General features: G+C 35.2%; 1 protein-coding gene across 19 annotated transcripts in view; it reads right to left on the bottom strand.

The window, feature by feature from the left end:
• Positions 1–13,489, bottom strand: part of PPFIA2 (PTPRF interacting protein alpha 2) — a 493,962-nt gene that overhangs the window by 398,759 nt on the left and 81,714 nt on the right. For 14 of the 19 annotated variants that reach the window (XM_073214786.1, XM_073214785.1, XM_073214788.1 and 11 more), the window contains exon 3: positions 2,412–2,465. The exons of the other annotated variants lie outside the window; for them this stretch is intronic. In XM_073214786.1, coding sequence (XP_073070887.1) covers positions 2,412–2,465 — 54 coding nt within the window. The remainder of the gene's footprint in view (positions 1–2,411; positions 2,466–13,489) is intronic. 19 annotated transcript variants of the gene reach the window in all.

Here is a 13,489-nt window from a genome sequence, read left to right as displayed (position 1 = left end):
TACCATGTTCATTTAAAGATGTCTCTGAGATTTCTATTTCATTGTTAAGGAAATTATTCCAAAGCTATGCATCCTTGTGAGATGCCATTCATTCAGCACTTTATATATTCTGTTCAATGAGTGAAAACAATAGGAACTTGAATTTTTTTTCATTAACATATACTCACATATGATATCCCACTGGTTTCAGGTGTATATTATAGTGATTGGATATTTTTATACATTATGAAATGACCCCTACTATAAGCCTAAAGGGCTTGAATTCCTTGCCAATGAAAATTTCATCATAGTATGGTTTTAATAATAAATTGTAAATATTTATACAAAAGACATACTTTAAAAATGGACAATAGTATTTAGATAACCACAAAGATTTTTTTAAAGGGCAAAAATATAAAATTGCAAGTGGACTTAGATTATGTAAAACTTAATTTGATTTTCAGTTTTCTAATGTAGGGGCAAAAACAATAGCTTCCAAACTCAAATTCTTATTCTTAAATGACTGAATTAACACTAGATATTATTACCATGTCACCCATATTTAGACTTCTTTATAAAAGGTTTACAGAGGACTTTAAAAGATGATTTTTTTTTACATAGCTTCCACTAATATGCTCTAGATAGCTTTTTCACAGTGGGAGACTAGTATGTACTGCTCATTCATGTGCACCATTGCTAACCCCCCAGATTGCCTAAACTCTTTGTACTCTAATATTTGCAGGACGTTTTCCACTCTACGAAAAATTTGTAAAATAAAACACAATCATCGAATTGAGAACATATAGGTATTTTATGCCAATCATCGTGATAAGGCATGGCCAAGAGAGAACCGCTATCCTCACAATATTATAAATTATATTTATATTTCACAAACATTTCACTTTAAGCTATTAAGAATGAAGTCGGTGAAGTGCGCCTTCAGGACACCTTCCTTCCTTTCTGTGAGCTTTTTTCCCAGCAAGGGACTTCTTTCAACACATAGGCTTTATGCCCACTCAACTTGCCGTGTTTGGAAGCATGCTTTTTTGAAAGGATATGATAAATTAACTTATTTTAACATGTGAATAATGGGTAGGATTTTCATCACCCTGTGTAGAAGAGAGGTGTTTGGTTTTGATTTGAAAAAGGGACAAATTCTCTTAAAATGACAGCTCTGTAGTGTGTAGTTCATTCAGGAATCAGTGAACAACTGAGGGAGATATTTTGAAGGAAAGGGATTTACTCTTCTAAGAAAAAAAAAGTTAAATGCTATGTAGAAATACCATGTAAAGCAGCAGAGTGAGATTACTTCACCTAAGCAGTCATCTACACTACTTATGTAGGATTGGCCATAAATCCTGTCACAATAAAATTGCTGGCTGACTTTTATTTCATTTTACCTTATGCTGCAATGCAATTGGTCTAGGGACTAAATATAAGCAGCTATTTGAAGAGACAGTACATTTTTTTCCCCTTGTAAATTCAGAAGATGGAAATAAAAGGGAAAGGACTAAAATATGTTGCTTAGCCTACTTTAGGAGCAATTTAATGAAGATTAGACATATCTTGAGACAGATGAGCATGAGACAGAAGAGAAACAACTACAGTTGATCTTCTTTTTAACATCTCACTGGTATTTTGATGTAATTATATATTTCACCTAAACATCTATGTGACAGATAGCTAAAGATCAATAACACTGTGTTCTGTAAGTTCCGCATTAAACCTCACAGAGCTAAGTGAAAAATCAGTGCTAAAAATTTATGCGTTGACTATCTATTGAAGTAAGTTGAATCTTATTACTTTAGATATACACCATGAACTCCTGTTTGTGCTTCAAACATGATATCACAGAAATGTTATTTTCATCAATGTTTTCTGAAATCAGACATCACACAGAAAAAACTAAGATGTCGAATACTAATCTATAATTCCCTTATTACATAAAAATGATAATCTAAAACTTTAGAACACTTTCTCTATTTTTATAGATATTTCCTGTGAAAAACAGGAAAGAAACAGCAATATCAAGAATCAATACTGTTGATAAAATTGGGTGATAAAATAATTTTTCTCAGTAACTAGAAATATATCACAACCCAAGTCATACACTCATTTTTAGAATGGTAAAAGTAAGTCCCAAAATGTTTTACCTTTTCGTTCAGCCCATTAGTGGTTACAGAGTATTGACATATTCTAATTAAGTTGTTACTCTTTAGTGTCAACACAGGAGATGAATTTTCTGAGTTATTAAAACTTAAAAAAAAAAGATACCTCAAGTGAAGTTCACACTTATGAATTAGTTACTGCAATAACTACATAATTCAAAAAGTTACCTACATGACAAAATGTAATCAAGTAACTGTCTGATGATCTGGTAAGCACATAATTCAGTTTGTCAACAGTTAAATTTAATGAAGAATCTAACTTACCGGTGGATCAGCCCCCTTAGAACCAGTCAGCCCTCCTGTTAGGGATTCGATATCCTGAAAAGGGGAGAGGTGTTGATTGTAAAATGCTACTCAACAGCATGGAGAATTTCCCCAGTCCCACAGTGTAATATTGTCTTTAGCTGCACTCAGCTACATTTGCTTTGTTTTGTTTTGAGACAGTCTGACATACAGTAATGCTACACAAATAGCCTGTATCTAAAAATCTAGATGTTTTCTCCAATTATATACAATTCATTAAAAAAAAAAGGGCAGACTAATTATTCTTGAACTTTGCAAGACAATGGCTCTAGGTGGGAAAGCAGTTTTATCCTCCAAGGAACTGAAATAAGGGCAAAATAGAAAAATGAAAATATAATGAAAGTGCAATTGAACATATTATTTGCCAACTTAATTTCATGGAATATGCCTAACTTTCAGAAAATTTTGACTACCTACAGTCTATTACTATATATAGATGAAAATATAAACAGATATGGATAGATTAGGTTACTACTTTACAAAGATCAATTTCTAATCTTGAATCAGTAACCACAAAAGATCATGCCTGAGTAATGACTAGGATTGTCAAAACTATCATAATTGGAGAAATGAGTATGCTCTGAGAGACTGGAGAACATGTGCCCAGTCCATAGAGTGAAGTCTAGTTCAGCCTAATCAGTTGTAGAGCTTTGATTCCCAGGCTACTAGTCATACAACTTTTTCAAAAGATGTTAGAATTCCAGATTTTTAAGTACAGTCTCTCAGGATTTTAATGTCTGCAACTGTTTTAACTTTTAAATCATTCCTCCATTCCTCCGAAGGAAAAAACAAAATAGAAAACTGTTCAAAGCCTGCTGGATAGGAGTTTGAAGCTACAATTAAGAGTTGTACTTTTTGTTAACATTCCTTTCCTGTAACACTGGTCACTTCTTACCTGTTTGCATCTAGTTGAAAGAATAGAATGAGGAGCCTGGAGATACATAGTTGCAGTAAGAAACTGAAGATGAAAGATAACTCCGTCAAAATGGGAGAAAGAGAAAATTAAATGCCTATGATGAGAGAAACAGCCAACACCTTCATATCATTAAGAAGACACGCTACTAACTGTCACGGGACTTAATCACATCATTATTTGCATGGTATCTCAGAAAAGGTGAATCTTAATAAACATGAAACTGGAAAGAGCATGTGAATGAAACATTAAAGGCAGGGCAGGGGAGAAGAACGGAATGGGGCAATGAAAGTTTCCATCTGAAGAAGCTGCCTTTGAACAAGAACTCAGTGGCAATGAATCTCTACATGAGTATTTTATTAAGGGCCATAAATGATAAGGCAATCACATGAATACTTGGCAAGAAAATTATTAACTTGGCTTCTCTGTAATGGGTATATTGTATATAATATTTTGTTACCTATCCAACATTCCTTTAAGAAACCTCTCCTTCCCCTTTGCCATTCGAGCTCCAAAGAAGGCTTATAAAAACTGCTTCAGTTCTGGTCGTCTTGGAGAACTAAGACAATATATCTTCTGTAAGATGTAACGGTAGAGTCTAAGTCCGAGATTCAGTCATCTCAGAAATTTTTGAAACTACATGTTTTCCCTACCTGAAAGTTTAAGGTAACTTTCTGGCTCTCAAAAACTAATATGTGTGCATTGTTAAATCTATTTATAAAAAGCTTTCCTTCTCCATCCTGTTGAAATTCTTTATCTATCACCATCCACACCATGAATAATCAAATAACCTAAATTATTTGATCCTACATTCCTATTAAGTCATCTTAGTAAATTATGACCTTTTATAATAAAAGGGAAGCATAAACATATTTACAAAGTGACAAACATAACTAACATTCCTTTTGAATCCAAAAGTAAACATAATTTTTAAAACTGTTTTAGAATTTCATGGAACACACTGACATTAGGTAGTAAAATGTTAAAATATTAGATTAATAGAAAATAAAATAGATAGCCCATTGCACTGACACTACTATTATTATAACCATGACAAAACACAAAGTTCTATTCATATGAAACATTATTTCCTAGTACATTTAAAATGAAATTAAATGATATTAAGAACATTTTGAGTTAATACATGACTTTCTTAATGGAAAGCATATAAATTTATGAACAATAGAGATTACTGATGGCCTTATCAGAGTTAACAGAGAAATTGATTCAGATTAAAAGTATTTTAACAATTTAGCGAATGCATTTGTCATAGTTTTATAAGTTCTATCATGAAGCTTTCCTGTTATGATAGTTAAATTGAGCCAATTCTCAGACTTTAAAAATCTTAAGCCTTTCATGATAGTCATAGTCTTGAGAAAAATAAAGCCAAAGTAGAATTTAGAAGATGAATGGAAAAGGCATTGTTACTTGTGGTTTTTAACATGTTGAATTAAAGCAAATTATGAACTCATGACTCTCTAAATACAGTACGGATACATGCTTATTCCATTTATTCATTTTATTGAAAAATAATTTTCTGAGCTTATGTTGTATAGAGTATAAGCTGGAAAAGAGTGTCCTACTTGGACACAGGCTCAAGTTAAATATGGCCTATGTATCATTTGATGCAAAAATAAATTTATCAGTTGTGAAAACTGAGTATAGGTATGCATGAATGCATTCATTGTAAATTTAATAGGTTGTAAAATTAATAGGTAAAATAAATCCTTTGGGGGAAACAGAACTAAAAATGAGTCAGTCCTTTTGGTGGTTGTTGATATTTCATCTACAAAATAAAACAAAAATCTTTGACAAATGTGTCTATGCTTATTATTTAAATGTCTTTTTATATATAACTAAAGGGGATATCAAAAAGTAAAAATACAGATTTCCTAGAAAGTTTAAATTACTATTGTAATAATGTTTGATTAAAAGATTCAGAGAAACTGGTTTTCTACTAGGTTACAGAATTTAATTCTCTATATTACCTATCATGGTAATTTTGACAAAATAGCTAACAAAATGGCTACTACCTATGGAACATTTACTATGTGCCAGGTAGATGCTTTATGTACATTAACATTCTTATCTCACCTGAGAGGTTAAAAGTTTACATAAGTCACCCAATATTACATGGTTCTTCAGAAGTGGTGTCACAAAATATGTGTACACCATTCCAAAGCTGTGTTTGTTGACATCAATTGTAGATGAACAGCTTCACTCTGGCATCCTGGGATCTCAAACGCATCCACATGGGCCATGTAGACAAGGCTGAACAATAAGCTGGCCTCAGTCTTGGCGGAATGTTCTGTGAGCCTCCCCAGAACATAACAAGATGGGCAGTCTTACGAAGAGCTTCCACAAGGCTGTTTCTCATTCACCTCCCTCGCACCAGTCAGGCATGTGTCTTTCCACCTCACTTTTCCCAGCTCTGCATCCACCCACATGCTATAGAACTGCGTAGGACCTGTATGGAATTGGCTCCTCCCAGTCGCTTCTTCCTCCTTGTCTGTCATCTGGGCCATCCAACTTACCTCTGTCCGGTGGAACTAGGGACCAGGACCAGGACCAGGACTAAAAGGAGGCAAGTGACATGGCAAGGAGGCCCTCATTCTGCGAGTCGTACACGTGATGAGTCTACACTAACATGCTCTGGAGAATGAGTGCCTCTGTTAATTGTCTGCCCTGGGCACCTTATTGTTCGATCTTGGAAGAGCAGTGATGGCATTTGAACAACCCTGGGAGGGAGGGACTCCTTGGGCTTTGCTCCCTAAGCACCTTGCTTGTCTATCTGACCCCAGTCCAGGTCCTTCTAGGGACATGGAGAGCAGACACTATGGTGACTGTTTACGCGGTATATGTTATAAACTCTCAAATCCATTTGGACTCATTATCTCTTTCCCTGTCAGATATATAGAGGTGTGGCAAGCCAGCCTAGCACTTGCCTACACACTGCTGCACAGAGACTGTTGCTACTTAATCATTGTTACATAGCCTCCATTATAGGTGGTGTTATCATCTACACAGAACAAAATAAACTAGGAATGATTTATTATATAATCAACATGATTTATTTGAAATACTTTTCTGGTAATGAAAGTTTTGCTTGTTCTCCAAGGTGTTAAACACCTAAGTGAGATTATTAGCCAGACTTTGACCCAAGCTGTGTGAAGGCAAACTCTTGTATTACTGGAAAGCTTTGCTCCAGATGGAAGCACCATGAACGAAGGCTGGCCCGTGAATCAGTCTGAAGGCTTGGGAGGGCTGAGCTGCAGATGGAGCAATGCAGTCAGTGTCAGAGCTCCAAGTGAGAGCTGAGGAAAGCCTGGAACAATGATATCACCTCAGCCCACGTTTAAAATAAACTCAGCACTCAGCTGAATGGATGCTATCAGTTGTTAAACTGTGCGTCCTCCCCTTGGTCTTCTGCTCTAAGGGTTCACATATTTTTCCCTTGAGGGACACTTCAGTGGTGGAGCTACAGGGATTAATCGTATGGCTTTCAGTGCAAGTCATTAAATTCAATGTTGAAAGTCCTGCTTCTTCTACATGCAGATGGGAAAAAAAGAGGACACTGGGATTTGACATCTCCTTAGGGATACTGCCGGATACTGACTTATATCTCTGAAGAGTAAGATCATGCAGTTATGGTCAAGGAAAGGATGTTAAAATAGTTTGGGTATCAAACACACTAAAAACTGAAGAAAATAAAATTTCAAATAGTCATCTGAATCTAACATTGCACATGGCACAAAACCCAGAGCATCTTAAACCTGATAGTTGCATTTAAAGTTAATATCAAGTTTCAAAGATTTAGTCTTCCAAAAAGTCACTTTATATCATATGAAAATAGCTAAAAACATTGCAATATTGTTACTAGCTATGAGCACTTTAAAATTAAAGCATATTTATAATTTGGGATGATTTTAGAAATTCTCTGAGGGGAAATAATTGTATTTCAATAAAGAGTAAATTTTAGTGTATTAAGCAATATGTATTAAAATAAAACAGCAAAATATCAAACATCTTTGTTATGTTTAACATTTTTAAAAACATTTCATGAGGTATTTATGTTTATAGAGAAGTTCAGAAAATCACATATCCAAAATATCAAAATTAAGCATTTCTCTCAACCATTTTATAGAAAAATTCCTCAAATTTCTCCCTCATCTCCCATTCTCCCTTGATGCAATTTTTGTCCCCAGTACATCACTGCAAGCCCTCTTCTCAGGATTGCCAATGACATCCAATTAGCTGTATCAGCTTTCAGTTTTCCATCATTTTTCTTGATCTTTAAACCATATCTGAAAGAGTTGACCACTTCAATCTCTTTCACATATTTTTTCTCTTGGTTGCCATTTTGTTTCACCTTCTGTATGACTTTATTTAGTGCCACAGTTTTAAACATCACATACACTACTGAAATATGATTTATATCTTCAGTCTCAACTTATCCTCTGAGACCCACACTGACATCACCATCCAACCAATTTCTCAAGTCCAAATCTACCAGAAAATCCAGCAAATTCTCTTTAAAATATGGCTTAAATTTGACTATTCCTTATCACAAACTTTCCTACCATCCTAATACCTTGGATTGTGTATCAACAATATTTCTCCCTTGGACTAAATAAATAGCTTCCTGTTTCCCTACATCTGTCCCTGTCTCCCCCTCCTACATCTATCCGCCACATAGCAGTCAGAACTATCCATTCAAAATGCAGGTTAGATCAGATTACTCTCCTGACCCCAAAAAACCCCCAGTAGTTTCCGATTAACCTGAGAATAAAATACAAACTTATTACTATGTCCTGCAATGCCTGGTAATCTGGCTTGGCCATCCCTCTGATTCATGGAAGTGGGGAAAAAAAATCAAGAGACATTGGGATTTGAGGTCTCCTTAGGGATATTGCAGGATACTGACTTTTATCTCTGAAGAGTAAGACCAATTGTTTGCCATAATCTCTTCCCATTGCTGTTCCAAAAACAATCCAAATATGACTCCTATCTCAGGGTCTGTGCACGTGCTTTTCCTGGTGTTTAGGACTCTAAATTCCCTAAATACTCTCTTAATTAACTCACTCACTCAATTCTTATCTCAGTTTAAGTATCAAAATCTCAGACAGACTTTCCCTAACTATCTATCTAGATCAAAGAGAGGTCTTCCTGGAAACAAACAACAAACTCAAAAACATAAAAGAGCCTTTAATAAAAGGATATTTTATAGAGTTATGGATGATGTAATGGACCCAGAGGAATGGTGTTGCACAGGAACCAGCAAGACCTAGACGTTATAACCACCCCTCCAAGCCCAAAGAAGTCAGGAAAAAAAGGACGATATTGTCAAGAGTCCTAGGAAGGGTAAACGCCCCCATCTCCACACAGTGAGGGTTCAGTAAATACTTTTTGAATGGATGAATGACTGACTGAATGAATAAAGCACATAATACCATTTTTATATGTAAAAAAGCTGAGGTTTACAGTATATAAGTGATGAAGTACTTCCCAGTTTTGTATAATATATCACTTTGAAAGCATGGCTCAAGGCAATACTGTATGCACAACAAATCGTTATAGAGCGTCTGAATGAACAAGCTAATGAATGACTTGCCCAAGATCACACAGCTGGAAAATGCTGGCAAGAAGCTTTGAAATCCCAAGTGTTATAACCCCAAGCTGTACATTATTTCTATTATGCATCACTAATGAGAAATCCTCCTGAAGGAAAAGGCACTCAACTCTGTATTATCTTATCTTGAGGCAGTCAATTTCTTTGTATCTCAGAGATTCTATTTCACAGGAAGGAAAACATACAAATGATTTAATAAGTAATAAATGATACATTAAATTTAACCTTCTGGTGAAATATTACCAATACTTCAAATGAAGGACTTGATACCTTAATTATGGTACAGTAAATAAATCAATGCTCAAAAACTTTACCTAACATATGTGCTCAACATTAATAAATAGCTCAAATATTTTAAATTAAAAATCAAAAATGCTTATTTTCCTGTATCATCTCATAGTGTGTAGGTTTACAGCACCAGGAATGAGTAACAGTCAGAAGATGAGATTTCTTTTTCAAAAAATCATTCAGTTTTCACATCATGCTTAATGGCACTATCTTCACAGAACACCAGCTCCTTGAGGGAAGCATCCAAATAATGCAGCTGAGTTTGTTCATGAGGCATCTTCCTCCTCGACCAGACTTAAGCTGCTAATGTTTCCTTGGCAGCTTTACAGAGTGAATTTCCTGGGAGTCAGAGAAAAAGAAGGAAATACACACAACCAATTCTATAAACCTTGTTTCCTACAGAAGCCAGAAAAGACCTTATTTTGCAATTCTTTAGAAGTTTTAAATGGCAAATATCTACACTTTGAGCATAGACCAGTCCACATATGAAATTTTTTTGAGCCACACAATTAATTCCCTCAAAAAACAATGATTGAGCATCTGCTGTGACTGAGGGGCTGTGCTGGACACAGAGAGCATGACAATGAACAAGTCAAGGTCACAGGCTTGCAAAAGGCTGAGACCAGAAGGGGGTCAGAATCACAAAGGCGATCCAGTCAACCAGTATGTATCACACCCACAATAAGCCTGGGTATGGAATCCGGAGGCTATGGCATGCACCCTGACTTCAAGGATCTTTCAGCCTAACACTTTGCCAAATCTAAGAGTAAGAGTAGGTCTCTCAATCTAAAAACATGAAGAAGAATTCTGATAAATACGGTGTTAAAATTATAATGTATAGTGGTCATGGGGGTAAGTTTTAGAGGATGACAATAAGTTTGTGTATTTCATTTTGCCAGAATTGCATTTTGTTTCTGAATGTGTACGGGGTAAGTCTGTCCTAAGAAATTGGTGGGTAACAAAATAATTAACATTAATTGAGTATTTACTGTGCCAGACACCACAAGAGCTCTATTGCCTCATTCAATAGCATTCTGGTTCTTTTAGCTATTATTTTCATTTTAAGATGATGAAACTGATTCTTCAAGAGTTTCAATAACTTGACAAAGTCACCCAGATTAAAACATGCTCAAATCTAGACCAGCTAACTCCAAAGGCCAGGATTTTTTGATAATTACACTCCCTTGAATAAGGGTGCTGTGGAAAAGAAATGGAAAACTTCTTCTTGACATGCCACTTGGGAGAAACATACTTATTCAATACTTGTAGAAGGAATGAATGAAATTGCAAGCAGAATTTTTCTGAAGTGGGGTGGATATTCTCTGATGGGAAAAGAACATCCTTGTTTGACCCACAGACATTAAATTATGAGAGTTAATGTCACTGGATTTAGCAAAGAAGTAAAACTCCAAAGTTTTTTGCTATAATTCTAATTTTAATTTTCCTCGAACTCAAACCTCAACAGGAAATCAAATAGATATCAAAGACAATTATGTCAGTGTTGCACACATCAGATTTTCTGAAGAGCCAAACAGATTTAACTCTGTTCTGCATTTCCAAGGAGTGCCTTCTTTGAAGCAGTTTCCTTTATGAATTTTTTGTGCCTTTTCTGTGAATTTTTTGCCTTTCTTGTCTATTCCATTCCATATGGCTAAGGTGATAAAGGGAATCTTGCTAAATCCTGCCTCAGTCTCAGCCAGCTTATCCTTTACCAACTTTTACACACTGATGCATTCTTCTTATCTTAGACTCAGTATGTCCATATCAGACATCATCCCCTTTGTTATTACTATGGTCAGTGTCTCCCATCCAATTTATTCTCCTAGCTTTTATCTCTGTTGTTATGTCCAATAAATACCAACAGTCACCCAATCTAGACTTCTGGAGGTCAGCAGAGTCTTCCTTCACTCTGGTGTCCATATCCAAGTTGGTCGAGTTTCCCTTCTGAATATCTGCTCAGCCCAATCTATTACCTTCTTTCACTAAACACTGCATTCACTACCTTAATTCAAAGCCTCATTTTATTTTCCCCCATCCATGGATTTCTTCAAAATAGTGTATGTTTTTAGTTCTTTTTTCCACTGTCACCTCATATAATCTCTTCTCTAGAGAAGTGAGTCTCGAATAGTATGGCCTGGGGACCAGTAGCATCAGTGTCAGGTGGGAACTTAGAAATGCATTTCCTTGGGCTTTACTCCAGTCCTGCTGAATCAGAAATGGTGTTTAACAAGCCCTCCAAGTGCCTCTGAAGCAGGCTAGAGTTTGAGAAGCACTACTCCAGAAAGATGTGTTTCAAAGCAAATACATATCAGTTGCTCTCATACTCAAAGTTCTTAATAAAGTCCCCATTCTTCTTAGGAAGAAAAATCAAGCACCTTTATGCATGAGGCCTTTCATTATATAGTTCTGGACTACTTTTCTCATTTCACTTTTCATCACTTGTTCAGAAGAAACCTTACACCCCTGTCATAATGAACTCAGTACTTCTTTTTTGTGTCAAGTGTTTTCTTGCTTCTGTGCTTCTGTACCACAGATCCTTAGGCACCTCTTCATCTCTATATCCTCAGAAATTACCACAGAGCATGGCCAATAAATGTTAAAGGAATTTGATCAATTTATGTTGAATCTAGCTTTCATTAAATTCCTCGTACAGCTAGGGGATGAGCTTGTGGGTACTTGGAACCACTCAGTAATGTATATTACCCTACATTAATAGATTTTCATTCTGGTTATATACAGTTTGGCTAGTGTAAACAAACTATTGAGAAGGTAATTGTTCTTGAGTTCACTGCAGAAATAGAACTTCTGGATGGCAAGACTGATGATCAGGTATTTCTGTTAACAGGTACCATCCTGAGACCCACCTGAGGGGTAGCTGATAGCCCTTCAATTCTACCTCAAGCCTGCCAAATGCAACATATATACAAGAAGAAGTATCTTAGTTACCAAGATAGTTATCAAGGCCTACTTGCGCTACTTACTAGCTGTGTGACCTCAGGCAAACTGCTTTATGTTCCTTGGATAAAATTAATCTCTCCTAAGAGGACAGTGGAATATTAACTCTTAACAGTTCATGGAAAGTTACTTACTGACAATTTATAGCAAATCATTAATTAATATGAGCTATTATTATGCATAGAATAATGCACAGGTACATATTAGATTATACATGTGTAAACTAAAGACAGGTTACGGACACAGATTACATAGTGATACATGTTGAAATGATATGCATTACCATATGTATAGATAAGACCCAGACACAGATTTATTGTAGGGATAAATCTCCATTAAGCCCCTAGAACATATTTTCCCTGAAAGGCAAGAGCTCCTAAGTTTCATATCTTACCTCAATTAGCCCTATAATTTTCATGTATTTCCATGGCTTTGGCTATAAATTTTCACAAATATTATTTTTAAATATGCAATTTTTATCCTTCTTACTATAATTTGAGCAATCTCTTTTCTGTAGAGTCAGAGTTACTGGACCTATATACAATTTATTCTTCTTTCATTGTGTGTTATCTGACATTACATATTTATGTACCACAATGGGCAACTTTAAGCCTATTCAAAATATGTTAGAGCAACTCAGAGGAAGTATCCAACATTTAAAAGAGGATATCATTGGTATAATCCTAGATACACATCATTTATGGGAGATTTGTCATCAGCCTTTGTTGGTTGAGAGTCAGATACTCAATTACTGTGATCTTAATTTACAATTAAACCTCCAATTAAAGGATGTTTGATCTTCCCCTATCTGACACAAAACACAAGTAAATAGGAAAAAATACAATGCCCTACCCTTTAAAAAAAATCAGGTTTTATTTTTAACTCAGTATTTAAGAGTCTGAAATGTTTACTGGGTTAAAAAAAAACTGGAGATTATTCTATCTGAGGTCATTTTTAGAAGAACAAAATATGTCTTTTCCAACAGTTATTTTTTGTAATTCCACGGACTATAATACCTTAAAGCCAGTTATCATTTTGGTTTTTAAGTAACCACAAGGAGTACTGCTTGTGAACTGAAAGCAAAAACAGAAAAATTTACTAGAAAATATACATGTATATTAAATAGATTATTTCTAATAAATATCTATCTATATCTGTCTCCTACTAGATTTTAGGTTGTAGGCCAATTAACACAGTTTTGAAGGAAATCAGAAACTGGCAAGGAAGCAGATGAAATATTTTCAAATTCATTAA

Source organism: Manis javanica, chromosome 10 (assembly GCF_040802235.1).
Source record: "Manis javanica isolate MJ-LG chromosome 10, MJ_LKY, whole genome shotgun sequence".
In the NCBI taxonomy this organism is placed as follows: Eukaryota; Metazoa; Chordata; class Mammalia; order Pholidota; family Manidae; genus Manis; species Manis javanica.
The sequence above is the reverse complement of the archived record's forward strand: the minus strand, read 5'-3'. Positions and strand labels throughout refer to the sequence as shown.